This window comes from Neoarthrinium moseri (assembly GCF_022829205.1).
Source record: "Neoarthrinium moseri strain CBS 164.80 chromosome Unknown scaffold60_Wmoseri_CBS_16480, whole genome shotgun sequence".
NCBI lineage: Eukaryota > Fungi > Ascomycota > Sordariomycetes > Amphisphaeriales > Apiosporaceae > Neoarthrinium > Neoarthrinium moseri.
The window spans coordinates 176323-195327 of NW_026055174.1; the positions used below are offsets into that span (position 1 = coordinate 176323).

Sequence of the window (19005 nt, forward strand, 5' to 3'; positions counted from 1 at the left end):
TGTAGCAGCGTACATAACCACAAGTGACGACTGATTGGCAACCCCGAAAAGGGATCGTCTCAGCCACACTGTAGAGCTGTGGCTCCAGAACTGACCGTACAAATTTGGACATTCTTTGTCGCACCTTCTTCATGACCTGGATACCCTTTGTTCTTGTGATTCATCTGGAAGCCACGTACCGGATAGTGCCTCTTCCCGTTCTTTGTTACCTTCATGTCATTGATCGACCCACTTCGTCCCGCGGATCGAAGCGTTGTCTTGATGACGATACCTTGCTTTGCAACCCCCCTTCGCCATACAACATCGGTAGTATCACCTAAAACAATTGAAAGAACTTGCATAGGCATTGTCGAATAATTTGTTAGATCATTCGTTTGGCTCCTAGCTTTGACTGGCTGTTGCTTTGATTAGATAGAGTGCATGACTTTCTGATCAAATTTTCGAACTTTGATAGTCATCAAGCAGGAATACACGGGATGAGTGTCCTTGAAAGATTTGCTAGAACCAACCACAGCGTCAGGTCACGAAGGGAAAAGTTCCAACAAAAGGCTCGTCCAGCGCCAATCCAGATCACTGAAGATGGACCTTCCCGATCTTTGTTCGGTAGACCAAGAGATATCATCGTCAATCAGGTAATCCTTGAACCTCTAGTCCCTGTGACGCCTTTCTGGTGGACTGAACAGAAGTGCAGCTCCTGACGCCTACGATTCGTCATTTCAGCTTTGACGGGGGAAACCTACCTTTTTCGCGGAAGTCACCCTCTCCTAGAGGTGAGCGTATGACTCCAAACCCCCTCTGCCATTTACTCACCGGATTTACGTAGCGCAATCCACCGAGTCCCTCCATTCCGATGACTCTGAAGAGCTTGGCTGGGACAAGACGACGCTATTAACCTTGTCAGACTCAGTCCGGGCTTCTCTCCAGCACGACAGAAGTCTAGGGCCTGATTCCGAGAAGCTCAGCAGGTTCCTGGAGACGGTGTTGAAAGACGAAGAGCGGAGACATCCAACGTTGGACTTCGAGACGATCGAGCACGCGCGGCTTGACAAGCTGCTCAACGAGATCCTTCTGTTTGTGGAAACTATGAAGACTACAACTTTCGCGACAGACCTGCCGCTGAGGTTCCGGGTCGACGCTGCGCATTGTAAGAAATTGCAGGTTATCTGGAGGCATCGGTTTCGTGAGCAGTATATCATGATTGACCAACTACGATGCGCTGTTTTGGTGAAAGGCGGTCGGCTGAAGGACGTCTCTTTCAACTGCGCGCTAACCTACGATCTCGGTAAATGGCAGACAAGGGAAACCAATCCAGTATCCGAGGTAGAAGGGAATCAGCAATTCGAAGCTGGCCAGTAAGTGTCTCTGCAGCTCATAGATCTGATATTCGAAACTAACACGTATCCAGTTGGTGGCTGAATATTGTCTGTGCCCAAAGAGATGGTATCGTTGCGTGTCCGTCCGAGCAGCCTACCAGTGGTCAATATGGTATCACAGCACTTCCTCTGCTCACTGGGCAAGAGGAGATTGTCCAGAAAAACGGTATGGACTTGGTGAAGTACATCCGTAAGGGTCGGTCTTCGGATATGCATATTGCATTGATATCTCAGGTTGGCCAGAAGATCCGGATTCTGAGGGGACACAAATTGAAGAGCATCTATGCACCTCGGGCTGGCGTCCGCTATGATGGCTTGTAAGTCCCATTGGAACCACGTTGTGTCGAAACCGGCTGATATTGTTGGATAGATACACAATTCGACAATACGGAACCAAGCTCGATATGGTCACCAACACACATCGCCTTGAGCTGACCCTGGAAAGGGTGAAGGATCAGAAACCAATGGAAGTTCTCAACAGAGTCCCCAAACCCTCACAGCTTGATGACTGGAAACTATATGAGAAGCTTGAAGGGGACAAGATCAAGTTAATGGAAGGAGACGCTAGATATCTGGAGTGGAATCTCCAGAGAGAAGAGGAGAGGATAGACAGGGAGGACTGGAGAAGGGATCGCGAGTTTAGAGCATCTTTCTCCTAGAGGATGAAAGGGCGCTGAGATCGACATACGGTTAATCCACAAAAAAGCACCAACTCAGAACCTAGTAATCCCATCCTAGAGGCACGCGGAATTACAGATTGGCCTGAACTAGATTTGATGACAGCGAGTCTTAATGCTCTGCCGTCGTTTGGGACTCCTAGCATGCTGAGAGCCCACAGTAGTAATATCATTGTTGTCGCAAACCTCAGTTCTTGGAGAAGAACGGCTGCAGTAAACCATGCAACCGGATAGGGGCGAAGAGCGTAAACGGCTCTATATTTCGTCGCTGGAAGCCTCCAAACGAGCAGGCTTTCAGCGAGTTTCGGCACGCTCCGGCTTCATGCATAATTCGCCCAATACCGATAGCGCATGCTGCTAAGAGGAACCAATCCTCCGTGTTCGATGTGAAGTGGGGCACCACGATCCTTTCCGTCTGACTACCACGATCCATCTCATCATCATGGCCGGCGGTAAGAAAGGCAAGACCGAGGCAAAGTCCAAGGGTGGGCCCAAGGAGGCCCCGAAAGGTGGCAAGGGGAATGCGAAGAAGGACAACTCCCAACCGGAGAAGAAAGAGACGAAGGTGAAAGGGGCACAGGCAATCGTGGTTAGACACATCTTGGTAAAGAAACCCTGCATCTGGTTCCAGAGCGTCGGGTCAACAAGGGTGCTGATAACCTACCATACAGTGCGACAAACATTCCAAGAAGGAGGAGGCTCTTGAAAAGATACGCAATGGCACAAGTTTCGCGGAGGTCGCTAGGGAGTATTCGCAAGATAAAGCGAAGTCAGGTGAGCGAACGATGCTATGGTAAATCATTTGTATCGCTAATAAGCTGCACAGGCGGCAGTCTTGGGAAGAAAAAGAAGACAGACTTACTCCCTGAATTCGCTGACGTTGCATTTGCGCTCCCAGCCATTGGTAGTACCCCTGAGAAGGACTACAGCTACGGTGAGGTTAAGACGTCTGAAGGCTACCATATCATTCTTGTGGAAAAGAGGGAATGATCGAGAAAATTTTTACACAAGAAAATTGGCGAGCTATTACCTGAAGTATCATAGGGCACATACGTAACCAAATTAACAATCATATATAATTTTCTTTCGCTACATCTTCTCGACAGAGCATCTTGATCAGGGCACAGTTTAGAGGGAATTGGACGAAATCCACCCGCGGAAGAAGCTTAAGGAACCCCATCCTAATCTGTTATATCTTGGCAGGCATTACAGCTTAACCCAACCTGATTCTTACCCGTGGGCTGCTGTCGAACGGGTTGACACGCTGCTGCATGTCTGCATCCGATATCCCGTAAAACAGATTCAAATATCCGACGCGAGAACACGCTCTGAAGGAATGACCAAAGTGATGATGCTGGTGCCCCTCACTGTGCCACTTGACGACGAGAAGATTCACGTATTTCGGTCCTTTCTCGTCGAGGCTATAGTGGAGCAGGAGACATGCCCAGTCACCGCGCTCGATCAACCTTGCCATGTGTCGTTCTGACTCGGCCTGTGAACCCAGAATTGACCCTGGATATAAAGACCTCGCATGCCATGAAACTCCTAATCCCAAACGTTCATTGGGCGCAACGTTGATCCATTCATGATAGAAGAGGAACTCATAGCGGTCGACCATGAAGCATTCTCCTACCAAGAAACTTGGTAGGTGGCTTGAAATCACTTGAGTTAAGTCTAGCATTCGTCCCTCGCAAGTCTCGACACCGAATACGTTAAAGTATGATGTGATGTCTGAGCTTCGTTCAGAAGAAGACTCATTCAACTCAATCTTCCCTTCCCAGCCTGCCCAACTCCAAGATGGAAACTGTGGTCGTCGTTTTGCAGCAAACACATGCCTCCAACTGAGGGCCTGGGCCAATGCTCGATGATGGAATCTGGTAAAGTCCGTTTGCCTGGCACTCCGCTTATCTCGGACGACCTCTGGGTGTATAAAAAGAGGAATACCTGCAATTGTTTTGAAATGGGGATCATTTGCTTCCAAAACTTTCAAAGCGCCGAGAAAGCCGTTGATGGAGTCCTCCCCATAGGTGAGATTCTTCCCAGTATAGACCTGAAGGAGCTGAAATACAAGGTAGACCTCGGTCCAGAAACGTCCCCGTGGGTCGTCATGGTCGAACTCGCATTTATGTCCTGTCTTTTCTAGCATAGCGTCCCATGATTCTGGCCACGTCAGAGAGGGTTTATCGTCGAATACATCACCAAACATATTGTCGGTAACTGTGTGTGGGTCGGGATATGTTTCAGAGCAGCACAACTGTTCCCCCTGGAACATCATCTGGTGATCTGTAAAGTATAAACGTCGCCGGGAGAGTAGTTCCTCCTGAAAACACCAGCCTCTGCCAAACCAGACTTGCTTGCTAATCATCTGTTGCAGCGGGGGCGGTGTCGTGAACACTGTGATTCCACTGTCCAGATCATCGAGCTTCTCGTCTGGAATCCCAAGATTCAATACAGTCTGTTGAACTCTAGGCGTGCTCCCGACTCCAGGTAGAGCTCCACTCGAGCTTGCTGCAATAATCGTGACTTCGGCCATGGAGTAAATAAGATCCATCTTCGAGATGTGCTCCGCTTTCTGCTCATCAGGTGCAGCCTGGTCAATGCAGAACTGATCGACCCAGAGATAACGATACCCAAGATCGCTCGTCACCTGAATCGCATTATGCACAACCCTGGGCACAACCGTTGGCAGCTTCCGGTTGCTTGAAGAAACTGCAGCGCTGTGTGGCGAAAGGTCGAAGGCCACATTATCCGAGTGACTTGGCTGTGTTCCACTCGACGAGAAATCTGCCAGTTCTTGAGCGTCCAGGGAAACCATATCTTCATGTGCCAGGCTCCACACATAGCTGAGCGTCACATAACGCATAACCGATGTTCGAGAAACGACTTCCAACGTCATGCAGTCAATGACCATCATACCATCTATGTCGGCGTTTCCCTCTGCTTCCTCACATTCGCGGCTGTGAACACCGTTATTGCTACCGTCATCAGTAATATCACCATCATCTGAGCAGTCGCCGGAATCGCCACTGCACAGATCGATCCACCTTCTGGCCAAACTTGGATCATATTTTGCATTAATGAACCTGGTCTGGATCATTAGTCCAACCTCGTACTCATCTTCCGATGCGGATTCATTATCATCTTCTTCGCAGCTCGACAACTCATCATCCTCGTCACTGCGCTCGTCCTCATCCCACTCCTCATCCACCCACTCACTTTCCTCATCTTGGTAATCCTCAATCTGATCATCTTCTGATCCAAGATCGTATTGACCCAGTAGCAAGTCTTTCAAGTCCTTGGTCCGCACAAAAACCAAGAATCCTGTGTCCTCACGTTCCTCCTCATCCATGTGCTTTATATAGTCTCTCACTCCCTCACCGGCGTGCAGAACAGCTATCGGGATCGGTCGAAACATCATTTCCACACTTGAATGCATCAACATGTTGCGAACGCTATAAGATCGTAACTGCCAGCTCGTATGTGAATCCGGCTCTACTGGATGCTCGTAAGTCCCAGGCAGCGCCCACTTGGCCAGGAGTTGGCACAAGGCACATTTGGCGTCGAGGCCCACCCTCTCTGCCAATAGCATCCCGCCTGGACCGCCTTGGTGTTCGCGGGCTACGACATCCAGTGCTGCCTCAAAGTCCATGGTCCGGCATTGGATGCAGAGATAGGGGGCCTGTGACTGAGACAACCTGAGTCTAGCCAGCGACTTCTCAAGAGCCGACGGTCTCATGGGTCCCAGACCCGGTGGTTCATTCTCCATAGCAGACAAGGAGACCGGATCTTTCATTATGACGTTCGGTTATGTCCTGAGTGAGTGGATGAAGTAGGCAGCGAATATGGCCTGGTCACTAGTCCCGGACTCTGTCATCAGAGCGTCGCCGTCATGATGTTTAAATGGAAGAGAGATTCGTTGGCTCAGAGTTCAAGTAGCAACGACAGTGATGATTGCTTCAATATGTCAAATAGGCACAGCAAGTAAGTAATGATCTATCATCCCTCCGATGCGGGCCGATGTGTGACGGCCCGCATGCATGCCGGGTTTCCCATGGGCAAATCATCGTCTGTTCCTAAGCGCCCGCATGAACCTCCACTGCCAACCCTGTGCCGTAGGCATCGCAACAAATTAAGAGGGATCCGATATGTTCTTACATAAGTCTTGAATTGATGAATAAAATAAAGTAAAACAAAAATCAAAAACACAATCTCGTATCTTGTTTGCACGAAAAAAAGACTCCGATCAGGAGAGTATACACAGCAGGAGGGTGATACTGACGTTGTGACCGTCTGCGAAGACCCCTGTCAAAGTCCACATCGGTGCATAAATCATCGCAACATTGAGCAAACCCGGATTTGGGAGCTGGGGGGTTCTTTCTCCTAGAAGAGTAATGAAGATAAGGAGTATATATCAGTGGCAACCGCCACACCATAATTTTGCACATTATAATGCTTGAAGCCCACTTTAGGTCTTTGTGTTTACTAACCTCTTGTTGTCACGTTTGTAATAGCCCATGCTGTTACCTGAGCAGATGGCCAGGAAAAACTTACGGTCTTGAACTTATGCAAATTGTGGAAAACCCAATGGGCCAACAAATCGGAATCTTGCCAAAGATTGGATATATGCCTAATTGGGATTTCCGATGAATGGCACGAGTTGGGGTGGAGAACCGCCAGGACATGGCTTGGTGGGAGTAAAGCGTGGAAATACACGGTAATAACATGAAATCACTGGGGCCGTAAATCGGGAGCGGTTGTGCTTGTTCTCAATGCAATTCTTTTCCTTGATCCGATGCAGTATGGTGCCCCTATCTCTCAGAATAGAGCTGTACATCCCAATGAGCCCATGGGAAAGATGAAGAAAGATCTCAATCCCGACTTTCTATAACCCTCCTGCCATGCAACGCCTGGTAAGACAGCTAGCTTACTGCTCGGTCTGGAAGTAGTTGAGAAGGATGGAGCGCTCGGTGGACTCCTCACCCCAGTCCTTGACAACGACGCAAGAGCAGTTGACAACCTTTCTTGCGTTACCCTCACGGTCCAAGACGCCTGTAGGAAAATATCGTGTTAGCCGCAACGTGCACGCAGAGTCAGGTGCTTTGTTCCTCGTCACTCACAGAGACCAGCCCACTCGCCCAGCTGCTTGCCATCGGGGACCTTGATCAGGGGGATCTTGTGCTCGGAGCACAGGGCGATGACGAGCTTCTTGTAGGCCTCCTCCTCGCAGGACTCGTTCAGGACGCACATGTGTGCCTGGCGTCTGTCGAGGGCCTTGGAAGCCTCACGGAGACCGCGGGCGAGGCCGTCGTGCATGAGGGAGAGCTTCAAGACGCCCTTGAGGGCGTCGAGGACGGACATCTGGCCCTTGGAGGCATCGGCGGAGACCTCGACCTCCTCGGGGGCCTCGGGTGCGTTGTTCTCTTCTACGTCCGACTGCGAGACGGGGAAAAACGTGTTAGTGATATGCGCAACACACACAATTGGGCTTGTTCGGCGGGCGAGGGCGCAATCTGCTTGCCGTCTGGAGGGACGGGACCCCGGATGCGGGCGTTTGGCAGGACACATGGATTCCATGATGGCCAGAGCTACCGCACCCGGAGGCGGACGCGGGGGAGTGCCATCGGCGGCAGAAGCGCGGCGACGGCGACGGCGACGGCGTGGCAACAACGACTTACCATCTTGGCTTGTGTGTGATACCGGTGCGATCCTCGAAGAGTGGCTGTTGGCGGATGGATTGGATCGGAAAGTGTGTGGTGGTGAGTGAGTGTTGGGAGTCGTGTGTGCAGATTGTCACGGACCGGGGCCTTTTTTCGAGACGGGTCGGATTGAGCCTGCCTGCCGTGGCTGCCCTCTGCCCTCTGCCCTCTTTCCTCCACCAGCCGGTGAATGGTGGGTGAATTTCGTGTCTTCTGCCTGACGTGGGGTGCCAGCAGTGCCCCGCAGCCAATCAGCGCCCGCTTAGGGTTCGCAAAAAGTTTGCCCGCGCTTTTTCCGTCCGCAGGGCAGCCAGTCCGCGCTTGACCGCCCCGCCGTACGGGGCGCCCTGCGAGCGAGGGCCTGTGCACCACCGCACCGAAAATTGGGCTAGGCGCAATATTGGCGCTGGCGAAACATCGACCTGGGAAATTTCCGTGTCCCAACCCTCCAACGACCATCGTCAACCCACCAACCTTCGTGCCGCAACAGCAATCATCTTCCTGTCGCCCACGCACCCCAACTGAGGTATGTATTAGTACTGGATCACGATGGAGTGAAGTGACCCCCAAGAGCCCTTCAAGAAGCCAGGGGAGAGCAATCAGGGACGGGCTTGCGGGTAGCTGGTGGCTGGCCAGCTGCCTTGCTGCCGCTGCTCGTCGAGCCCGTCGAGCCCGTCGAGCCCGTCCCTCGATACGCTTCTCCCCTCCAGTATTGGGCGGGCAGAACCCTCTCTCTTGCGAGGGCACTCTCCACGCTCATGGCTTTTGAAGGCTAACCATCGGCTCGCCGGCCACAGATACCTCATTTCCTCGTCTCAACGATCTGAGAATCTCATCTCCCCACCGCCAAAATGGTCAAGACCTCCGTCCTCCACGATGCGCTCAACGCCATCAACAACGCCGAGAAGGCCGGAAAGCGCCAGGTCCTCATCCGACCCAGCTCCAAGGTCATTGTCAAGTTCCTGCAGGTCATGCAGCGCCACGGTACGTCACTGCTCGCTTTGGTGGTTTGCTGTACTGCACAGCACTGCACAGTACAGTGCAGTACAGCTTTGGTTGTGTTGTACACGAACTCGAGATCCGACGTCAAGATTTCTTCGCCCGCCGTGGCCTTCGCCTCCCCCCACAACACACATGTATTCGGCATGATAACTGGATGACGGTCTCAACTACTCCCCCACGACCATAGTCTTTTAAGTTGCCGATAGATCGACGTTTCACGACGGGCGAAGGAATCTTACACGTATCTCTGATTCATCGACATGAAGTTCTTACGTTTAGTCTTTCGCTACACCCCTCTAACTCTTTTGTTCCACAGGCTACATTGGCGAGTTCGAGGAGGTCGATGACCACCGCTCCGGCAAGATCGTCGTTCAGCTGAACGGCCGCCTCAACAAGACTGGTGTCATCTCCCCCCGCTACAACGTCCGCCTGGCCGACCTCGAGAAGTGGGTTGTCAAGTTGCTGCCCGCCCGTCAGTTCGGCTACGTCATCCTGACCACCTCTGCTGGTATCATGGACCACGAGGAGGCCCGTAGAAAGCACGTTGCCGGCAAGATCATTGGTTTCTTCTACTAGACGGAAGAACCGAGAGGTTTTGCAAGGAGTAAAAAAGAAGTCATGATCAAAAATCAGGGGTTCGGATGGATGGGGGAAAAGGATCAGCATTTCCGGGCGTTTAGGGGTACATGATGATGGCCAAGCATGTGCTTGATGTTTCTGCAGCCAAATGAAGCAATACCACGAAAATGCGACCTCTGTTCCGGCCTCACAAACTATTGACCGACGCGTCCCCTGCTTCCCATGTGCTCTCGTGTTCTTGCGTTGTGTTCTCGTTCACTCGTGACGATGTGGTTTTCTGCTCTGAAGAGTTGCCCAGTTGAGAAGCGTAGCGCCATCCCATTGGCAGGATGCGGCGATCAGGGGCTCGAAGAAGCGGTGCTTACGTGCGTCCTGTGCCACATTACGAGGCGCGATGGCATCGTAGGATTGGCAGGATCGAGTTGGACAGCTCTTGGCGCTCGTTGCCATGGCTGCCGACGAGGCGCAAATAAGGCCATACGAGAGAGCCGTGCCGTTTTATAGTTTCAATCAATAGTGCGGTGGTCCTCGAAGTGTTTCTGCATCCAATTCCAACGCCTACATGATATACACCCCAGGAGGCGCATCCCGTGGCACGGTCAATCGAAAATGGAACGTCGGGCCCGATCCCCTTTTAGCAAGTCGCAGAGCTGTGACGGCAGCCGGGTCGCGCAGGCCCTGGTGCCGCTGGGATTTCCTTGGAAGTGGGTGCAGTGGCTTTCCGCTTCCGCTGCCCCTGACGCGGCCTTCTCCATCGCCGACCAGAAGAACTTGGAACTGGACCTGGACCTGGACCTGGACCCAGACCACCCAGTCCCAGACCCAGACCCAGACCCAGAATTGCATCTCCCATACCCACGACCATACCCACCTTGCACTTGTCGCACCCACCACGACGCCGCGACAACGCCTCTGAACGCCCTCCTCACATGGCTGGCCTTGTATCTGGATCATCGGGGGCAATGCGACTATCACACTCGTTTGGGATTTGGCTTCTATAGACGCTCGGGCTCGCCATCGCCATCGCCGTTGACATTGAATAGCGCCAGCGATAAACTTTACAACAGTTGGCCGTCGCCAGACAAAACCGACGTCACACCCACCGCCAGCACAACCCACTTCTGGGCCCAGCGACAGCGACAGCGACCGCGACCGCGACCGACACAGCGACAGCGACACCCCCAGCGCCAACGCCGACGGGCCATGGGCGCAGTGAGAATGCGGCCTCGACAGATCCTCCTGACCGGAGGTCTCATGTTCTTCCTCATCTGTGTCTTCTCCATCCTTCGCCTCTCGCCCTCCAGCACCACGATACCCAGAGCCGGCTCCTTCTCCTCACATGGCCGTGGCAAACATGATTTCTCCTCGTCCACGTGGCCCGCCCCTCCCCCCCAAGGGCCCTTCAATCCCAAGCCGAAGCCTGCACCCGCCGGCTCGCATCCCATGTGGCACCTCATCACGGCCGCCGAGCGCGAGCTGGAAGATACCAAGTCGCGCCAGTCCAAGACGCTCGAGGACGCCGTCGCCGAGTACAGGAGGAGATACAGGATCCCCCCGCCGCCACACTTCGACAAGTGGTTCGCCTTTGCCCGCGCCAAGCGCGTCCAGCTCATTGACGAGTTCGACATGATACACGAGTCGCTGACCCCCTTCTGGGGCCTGAAGCCCGCCACCATCCGCCAGAGAGCCAAGGAGGCCCTCGGCTTCGACAATGCCCTGCTGGGAATCTCCCTTCGCGACGGCAAGGCCACGCACGTGCAGGGCGGCAGCGACTGGCAGCGTGAGGCCACTGTGGCCATGATGGGCAAGTTCATGGAGTGGCTACCCAGCATGGATCTGTGCTTCAACCTCCACGACGAGCCCCGCGTCACCGTTCCCCACGATGACCTGGCCAAGCTGGTCAGGAGGGGCCTGCAGGTCAACATGCCGCGGGCGTATCTGAACGAGAAGCCGAAGAACTCCTTCTCCAAGCCGGCGACTTTCCTGAACGAGGGCCACGGCTTCGAGGAGAGTAAGTTGACGAGATTCAACGTCTTCGCCCACCAGCCGACCTGGACACACTCACGTCTGTCCTGCCCGCCGGACAGCCCTACGAGAGCGATAGAAGAAGACGAGCAGGTGGACGATTTGTCCAAATACGGGCTGAGCGACCTCGGCTTCGTTTACAACACCACGGCCATGTCCGATATCTGCAATTCGCCCTCGCTTGGCTCCTCATTCGGCTTCTTCGATCGGCCGAACGCTTACAACGTCGTGCTCGACCTCTTCCCCATCTTTTCGCAGTCCAAGATCTCCTCATACTCGGACATCCTGTATCCCTCGCCGTGGTACTGGTACGAGAAGGTGAGCTACGACGAGAAGAAGGACATGCCTTGGGCAAAGAAGCAGCCCCAGCTCTACTGGCGTGGGAGCACCACCGGCGGGTTCAGCAGGAATGGCGGCTGGCGCCGCCAGCACCGCCAGCACTTCGTCCAGAAGGTCAACGCCGTTGAGGACGCCAAGATCCTCGTGAACAAGGGCAACGAAGCAGAGCAGCGCTGGGAGCCCAAGGTTGTCAACCGAGCTGACTACAAGGAAATCATGGATGTCTCCTTCAGCCACGTCGGTCAGTGTGACGCAGGCGACTGCAACGCGCAGAAGGAGTTCTTCAACGTCCAGGGGCGCGTCTCGCAAGAAGATGCCTGGCAGTACAAGTATCTGCTTGATATCGACGGAAACGCCTTTAGTGGGCGATTCTACGCCTTCCTGAGAAGTCGCAGCCTGGTCTTCAAGTGGGCCGTCTTCAAGGAGTGGCATCTCGAGTGGCTCAAGCCCTGGGCGCACTACATCCCGCTCAGCTTGCAGGGTGAAGACTGGCTCGAGGCCATCAGATTCTTCAGTGATGGGCCTCTGGGCCGAAAGGAGGCCGAGAGACTGGCAAACCAGCAACGAGACTGGGCCAACAAGGTCCTCCGACATGAAGATATGGAGGTCTGGTTCTTCAGGCTGTTATTAGAGTAGGTTCAACCCATGCGGCCCATTGTGGAGGTCCACCGCTAATGACTTACAGATACGGACGTTTGATAGATGACGATCGAGATGAGATTGGCTTCTCGATAGGTTCCCCAGTTAGGGAAGCGATGCCTGCTGCAGCAGCAGAAAAAGCAGCAGCAGAAGAAGCACAAGCAGCAGAGAAACCGTTATGAGGATGACGATGGGAGGTAATGGAATAATGGGTCATAATAGATCGAATTTCACTGGATAGCAGGCGTTCACGGCAGGGTCTATACAAATACCAGCATGCGGGACGGAGTTGCTCTTGATTGAGGGCGATGAACATACCTGGGAGGTTCCCATCTTTTCTCCGGATACGCGGGCGCGAAAAACATTTGATCAGGGATCAATCTGAGTACACAGGATCAATCAGAAGGGCACACACGATGCTCCTCATAGGTGGCGTTAATGCTGGCTGTATATATGCCTCAGAATATATGACATGAACCATATGGCTCTTGGCCGTTTCATCAACAGTTCTCAAGGGGCTTAGCAAGCAACGAGCTCAAGACCAATCAGCCTTTAGAGTTTGCTGCAATATCAGTCGGCTGCACTATTTGGATGATGGCAGCTTCAATGCTCCTGGCTGTCGAATCGACTGTGAGTGGATGTCCTGTTCTCCGGACGCCAGCGCTTTCTTGCGAAGTCGGTAGCATGACGGCAAGCCATCTCCCCGTCCATCTTTTAGGTGTAACGACTGATATTTCCTAGAAGCCCCTGAATTTATATGTCTAATCCGGTGAGCAAAAAAAAGACGAGAAGAAAAAGTCAGAATGGCCTGCAACAAATGCCAGTGGGTCGTTCCGATTCTCTTCCAAACCTTGTATGCTTCCACGTACCAAAGTATATACATTTTAAATCTTTATCATTATTCTCCGAATGAAAATCTCTGGACATATAACCATGTCTTCCGTCACCGTGAAGGCACCTTTTGTTTACCTTGACTACCAAACAACCAGAAGATCACAACACATACAGGCTCTCTATACTAGACGATCGCGATTTCCTGGAACAAAAGCGCCGCTCTATGCAAGAAACTTCGCACTCAATCTACCTGGCCCACTTACACAGTGGAAGTATACACATAGACAACACCATGTCTACATTGATGGTTCCCAACCCTGGGCCAAGCGCTATTGTGCCCCTGGCAAGCAGGCTGCCTATGACTACCAATTCACTGGCCTCTGGAAGCCACAGCAATGACAACCGTCAGCCTCAAAGCACAAGCAACCCGTACGGCATTTTCCCATCGTGGGCTAAAAAGCTCCCGGTCCCGGCCGTCGTGCTACCGTCGTCTGCGTCTTCGTCGGAGCAGGAGCACAAAGACGACGGAGGTAACGAAAAAACAGATGCTGCAGTAGTTGCAGTAGCACCGCAAGACAAAGAGCGCAAACTCCTCAAGACGGCAGACTGCAAGCAGTACCTCGCCTTCGGCTTTCCCTTCGCCAAGAAGTGGCTGATCCTCTGCATCCTGTTCCTGTGCCAGGTCTCGATGAACCTCAACACCACGCTCTACTCCAACGGCATCGCGGGCATCACCGAGCACTTCGGCCTGGGCTCGACCGACGCCGCCGTCTGGGGCGCCGCCGCCTTCCTTATCACCTACGCCTTCGGCTGCGAGCTGTGGGCCCCCTGGTCCGAGGAGTTCGGCCGCAAGTGGGTGCTGCAGCTGTCGCTGCTGCTCGTCAACGCCATGGCCGTCGGCGTCGCCCTGGCGCCCAGCATCGGCTCCCTGATCGCCTTCCGCGCCCTCGGCGGCCTGTTCACCGCCGGCGGCAGCGTCACCCTGGCCGTCATCACCGACATGTTCGAGCCCCACGACAGCTGGTATCAGTACGCCACGCTCTTCATCGTCTTCTCCTCCGTCGGCGGCAGCATCATCGGCCCCATCGCCGGCGGCTTCCTCGAGGTCTACGCCCCCTGGCAGTGGACCATCTGGACCCAGCTGCTGGTCGGCGTCGCCGTGCAGCTGCTGCACCTCGTCGTCGTCCCCGAGACCCGCGCCACCGTGCTCACGGACCGGTTGGCCCGCCAGTGGCGCGCCGGCGCCGATCCGGAGAAGCCCACCGATGTCTACGGCCCCGGCGAGCTGGCCGAGCGCAGGATCGACTGGCGCGAGACCCTCGACGTCTGGAAACGCCCTTTCGAGTTCCTAGTCACTGAGCCCATCGTGCTCTCGCTGGCGCTGCTGTCGGGCTTCAGCGACGCCCTGATCTTCATGCAGGTCCAGTCGTTCCAGTTCGTCTATGCCCGCTGGGGCTTCGGCCCCATCGAGCTGGGCTACACCTTCATCCCGCTGTTCATCGGCTACATCATCGCCGCCCTGCTCTACATTCCGGTGATCCGACGCGGCATCGCGCAGCGCGCACTGGACCGCAACGACGAGCACGCGCAGTACGAGGGCCGTCTCAAGGTCTTATTGTTCCTGGCCCCGCTGCTGCCCGTCGGCCTGCTCCTTTTTGGCCTCACGGCCACACTGCCCACCGCCTCGGTGCACTGGATCGGCTCCATGGTGGCCAGCTGCATCATCGGCATCGCCAACTTCGCCATTTACGAGAGCACCATTGAATATACCTTGAGAAGTTACGGCGCATACGCAGCGAGCGCGACCGGCGGCAACGGATGGGCGCGCGACTTCTTGGCCGGCGTGCTGACGCCCGCGGCTGTCCCCATGTACACGAACTTTGGCACCAAGGAATCGTCGCCCTTCCACGCCACCATGACCCTATTCGCCATCTCGGTGCTTCTGACGGGCTCCGTCTACTGGGTCTACTTCCGGGGTGCCGACCTGCGCCGCCGCTCGCGCTACGCCCAGCACCTGGCCGTGCTCGAGAGCGAGGAGGGCGGCGAGGTCCCGGCCTTTGCCGGCCCCGACGTCCTGCCCGGCTCCCGCGCCGCCAGCCGCGACGTCACCCCCGCCCAGACTCCGCGTACGACGCCTCGGCAGAGCCGAGACTTCGGTGCTCTGAGGACCGTGCCTGGGATGCCGAGGGCTCGAGGGTCCTCGATCGAGATGACGGATCTTGTTGAGGCGGAGGAGGAGGCATGAATAGTAACAATGATTAATACAGCCAAGCAACCCCAGCAATCATTGACGGAATAAGACAACAGGCCAACTATCTCTTGCGCGTTTTCATATTGTTGCAATAGGCATTCATACCAGTGTAGCAATCATGTAGTATCAATGGAATAAACATTTTATACCAGAGTAGTAATCGTTCTATGTAGTATACGTCTTGGGATATTCGCGGTTATTTGAAGTCTGCCGCGCATAGGGCACCAATTAATTATATTGGAAGCACCCTAGCCTAACATACTGTTAGGATAAGCCTATTTTTTTAGTCTCCTAATTTAGAAACCTTATTCGTCACCTTTAGAAGTAAAATACACTACAACTGTGACTTGTATAAAGTTTTCATGCGTGCATTTCTACAGCGCCACAAATGCTATTAGCGGATTGAAAATAGTGCGGATACAGAGGCGACACAGCAGAAACGATTAGCTGTTTTGCAGAACCGGGCCTTTTGTCTAGCTCACCTCCCGCACATTGACATATAGATGTCTAAAAGAGCTGAGAGGCGAAGACAAATTAAAAAAAGCCGTTCTCTGCCCGTCTCCGCCCTGTTTACAAATGACTGGACTTCATGGTCTAGGTGATCTGAGTGATTGGCTGCTCGAGTATGTCCGGAACAACGCATCGGAACAACCCTTGTCGACAGCCGCAGCTGAGGGCTACGAAGCTCTGGCGTTCAGAGAAACGGACTGGGACCTCCGTCATAAGCATTTATAGACGTGTCGCTTCGCCCGGGTTGACACGTTCATATAGTTAGCTATTGGATCTTTGTCAATTATCGCAAGTGGATGGGCTAATGCGGCCAATGGTACCCTGGAGAGAGAGCTTTAGATACCGTTAAAACCCAGAAGATTCGCCAGTTAGCTCACGGACCAGCTCCCATACATAGAAGCAAAATGCACTGACCAGTACCTATTTATATAGGAAGGCCGGGAATGGCGAGGGGAATAGAGACCATTTTAGGGATAGTGAGAAGGTCTCTCCATTTCATTGGATATTATGTGGTACCTGGTCCGTGAGCTAATGGGCGAATCTTCTGAGTTTCAACGGTTGACTTGTCCCACATGAAGTCTTGTACCTTGGAAATCACAACCGACGCTGAGCTGCTAGATAATGCTCCCACCGGACCTGAGGCATGGTATCCTAGCTGGCTGTCGCATACTGGTTTTATTTAGGTAATAACACGCATGGCTGCTACTCTGTCCACCATTCATTGTGCAGCGGGTGCTTGCAACACATCATACAAGCTCACTACCGTTGCCGAGAAGGGCGTGTGTAAGTGCTTACTAAAATCATCGTATGTTTCCCCGCCATAAATCATGAGATGGTCAGGATAATCGTGGAAAATCTGGATCGCACGGCTATACACCGCTCCCGCAGGTGTAGCATGCTCCTCCCATCTGTCTGTTGCGCCACCATGTCGGTTGGTATAGACCTGTCGTCGATCAGCGTCGGATACGATAATTGTTCCCATAGGACCGCCGGCTGGACTCCAGACCACATATGGACTCGCATTCGGTGCTGTAGTATTGTTGATGACGATTGCTTGGCCCTCATTCTCGCCGAAGCTCAACGGCGAGTCCGCCATCACATAGTATACAGGATAGTTCACGCCATACGACGATGAATTACCAATAGGGCGCTCGTGGACGAGGATCCATTTCTTAACAGGCGGTATATACGCCACAACTGTCATCCCAGGTCTCGCTTCATAGAGAGCGTATGCAACGTCATTAGTGACGGGGCCCCAGCACTTCAGGTCGTGCGATGTCTGGTGGGCCAGTTTCTGGCCATGCTTTGGATCACGCTGGTCGGAGTAGTATGCAATGACCTGGTCTTCATACTGTCTGATATGACTGTCAGCAGGGCTCCATTTGGTGCTCCTCCAAGGATGGAACTTGCAGTAGATATGGTTCCCATATTGGGTTTGCGCCGTTCGTGGTATTGGGTCGTCCGCCTTCAGCGATGTGGCTGACGAACTCCCATGTCCTCGCTCTGTCGCTGCTGGCGTACAAATCGATTTTTGTGCCATTATCGCTCCAACTGTTGCCTGTCCCTAGAATGGTACCTGCTTTGTAATCTCCGATTGGTTTTGTCAACTCTGCGAGTGCCGGCTGCGCGCTCATTCCCCACCCATTGACTTGATCTGTAAGATTTGATATATAGTTCCATGTCGCTCCTCCATTCTTACTCTCGAATATAGGGAAATAACCTGGGGAGTGGCCAGTCAAAGAAGCAGTGGCCAAGATCGTGCCGTCACGAAGCTCAACATATCTTGGGTACGTAATGCTCTCATTCCCCGTCGTTTGGTAGATGGTATTGTTCGTAAAGAAGCCCCATTCCACATGTTGATTTTCATCAAGGTCAGCAGTTGACTTGCCAACCAGCAGTGCAAGTAATAGAGTAATTGCACGCATTGTCGATACTGGCGACTGTTTGAGCCAAGTGATAGCATCGAAACCGTCCTTGTGGTAATTTGGCTCAAGCCAAATAAGATGCGGGGACTTTCAGTCCATCAAGCAAATAGGAGCCGCAGCCATCGGAAGAATTTGGTACAAATGTCCGTTCCACAAACATGACTGATTGGTTGAGTGGTTGCTTGAAGGTTCGAGCCCGCCCGTCTTATAAGGCAACGCCGATACTGCTGCAGGGGAGTATTTTAACCGGCAGTAGTCCGTAAATCCAGCATTCCACCTATGATTATTATTTACCGTTTACAAGCGAGTAATAACCGAGTCATACACTATGACGTAACAGCTAGTACATATTAATTGGGCTTTGGTCAAGGTATCGACGTCGTTAGCTCCTACAGTTAGTTAAACGTTGCAAGTACAGCGCCTCAAGACTATAGCTATGAAAAATAGTTAAATTCTGCGTGAGTTCAATTTACATCGTCTTTTCTTGAATTGAAAGTTGGCGTAAATGTTTTCTTGCATGTGAACTGGAACAAGGTCAGAATCGCGATTTTGTACCGAATGAGTTCACTTTTGGATCTGCAAGTTTTATAGTGTTAAGCTAGGAAAGATGTTATAGTTTCAGGGGCCTTTACAGTATTTGTTGCCCATAGGCACGACCAAACCATATTTATCTGGAATGGCCATACTTCTAATATTATAATAAAACACTAAGACCAGCTTTTATCGAAGAGAAAATTGGTGGCACTGGCCTGAGTTCCACTTTGAGAACGATCTGAAGGCGTCGCGGTCGTACGAGAGAAACAAGAGGTTGAGACGGCCAGTTGCATCTAGAGAGACCACCAACGATATCTCAAGCTGGGATGTCGGGTAGACCGGCTGGAAATGTGGACTTGTCAATTATCAACATTGGCTTGTGGGTGGAATCATCCAAGTCCGGTTGATCTAGATCGGGCAAATAATGCATAAGGCTCCGGGGTCTATTTCGATATATTATGCTACATATAGTACGTGCGGTAGCTTTACCATATCAGGCGTAATGCGCCCGGAACGCCGGAAGCAGAATGCATGCAAATGATACGGCCCCCCTTGTTAGGAGAACCCGGAGATACGGTTTGTCGACTCTTCTTCGATTTAGGCTAATATGAAGTTGTGATG

The 19005-nt window shown here is 53.0% G+C and overlaps 8 protein-coding genes across 8 annotated transcripts; 5 read left to right on the forward strand and 3 right to left on the reverse strand.

Moving 5' to 3' along the window:
• Positions 1-476: 476 nt before the first annotated feature.
• On the forward strand, positions 477-2032 carry JN550_010918 (uncharacterized protein; the record flags this gene model as incomplete). The annotated part of the gene is made up of 5 exons (XM_049309225.1): positions 477-632; positions 692-770; positions 824-1352; positions 1406-1690; positions 1744-2032. 5 exons carry the CDS (start codon positions 477-479, stop codon positions 2030-2032), a joined length of 1338 nt encoding a protein of 445 aa, XP_049167158.1.
• A 460-nt stretch (positions 2033-2492) lies between these two features.
• JN550_010919 (uncharacterized protein) lies at positions 2493-3040 on the forward strand (the record flags this gene model as incomplete). The annotated part of the gene is made up of 3 exons (XM_049309226.1): positions 2493-2639; positions 2722-2824; positions 2877-3040. The coding sequence occupies 3 exons, from the start codon at positions 2493-2495 to the stop codon at positions 3038-3040; spliced, it is 414 nt and encodes a 137-aa protein (XP_049167159.1).
• A 223-nt stretch (positions 3041-3263) lies between these two features.
• JN550_010920 (uncharacterized protein) lies at positions 3264-5843 on the reverse strand (the record flags this gene model as incomplete). The annotated part of the gene is made up of 2 exons (XM_049309227.1): positions 3264-5502; positions 5578-5843. 2 exons carry the CDS (start codon positions 5841-5843, stop codon positions 3264-3266), a joined length of 2505 nt encoding a protein of 834 aa, XP_049167160.1.
• A 1131-nt stretch (positions 5844-6974) lies between these two features.
• Positions 6975-7728, reverse strand: JN550_010921 (uncharacterized protein; the record flags this gene model as incomplete). Its single annotated transcript, XM_049309228.1, has 3 exons — positions 6975-7099; positions 7168-7483; positions 7726-7728. 3 exons carry the CDS (start codon positions 7726-7728, stop codon positions 6975-6977), a joined length of 444 nt encoding a protein of 147 aa, XP_049167161.1.
• An 869-nt stretch (positions 7729-8597) lies between these two features.
• On the forward strand, positions 8598-9324 carry JN550_010922 (uncharacterized protein; the record flags this gene model as incomplete). The annotated part of the gene is made up of 2 exons (XM_049309230.1): positions 8598-8730; positions 9065-9324. 2 exons carry the CDS (start codon positions 8598-8600, stop codon positions 9322-9324), a joined length of 393 nt encoding a protein of 130 aa, XP_049167162.1.
• Positions 9325-9936: 612 nt separating this feature from the next.
• JN550_010923 (uncharacterized protein) lies at positions 9937-12327 on the forward strand (the record flags this gene model as incomplete). The annotated part of the gene is made up of 1 exon (XM_049309231.1): positions 9937-12327. One exon carries the CDS (start codon positions 9937-9939, stop codon positions 12325-12327), a length of 2391 nt encoding a protein of 796 aa, XP_049167163.1.
• A 1129-nt stretch (positions 12328-13456) lies between these two features.
• JN550_010924 (uncharacterized protein) lies at positions 13457-15409 on the forward strand (the record flags this gene model as incomplete). Its single annotated transcript, XM_049309232.1, has 1 exon — positions 13457-15409. The coding sequence occupies one exon, from the start codon at positions 13457-13459 to the stop codon at positions 15407-15409; it is 1953 nt and encodes a 650-aa protein (XP_049167164.1).
• Positions 15410-16643: 1234 nt separating this feature from the next.
• JN550_010925 (uncharacterized protein) lies at positions 16644-17850 on the reverse strand (the record flags this gene model as incomplete). Its single annotated transcript, XM_049309233.1, has 3 exons — positions 16644-17276; positions 17332-17579; positions 17625-17850. 3 exons carry the CDS (start codon positions 17848-17850, stop codon positions 16644-16646), a joined length of 1107 nt encoding a protein of 368 aa, XP_049167165.1.
• Between the last annotated feature and the right edge of the window lie 1155 nt (positions 17851-19005).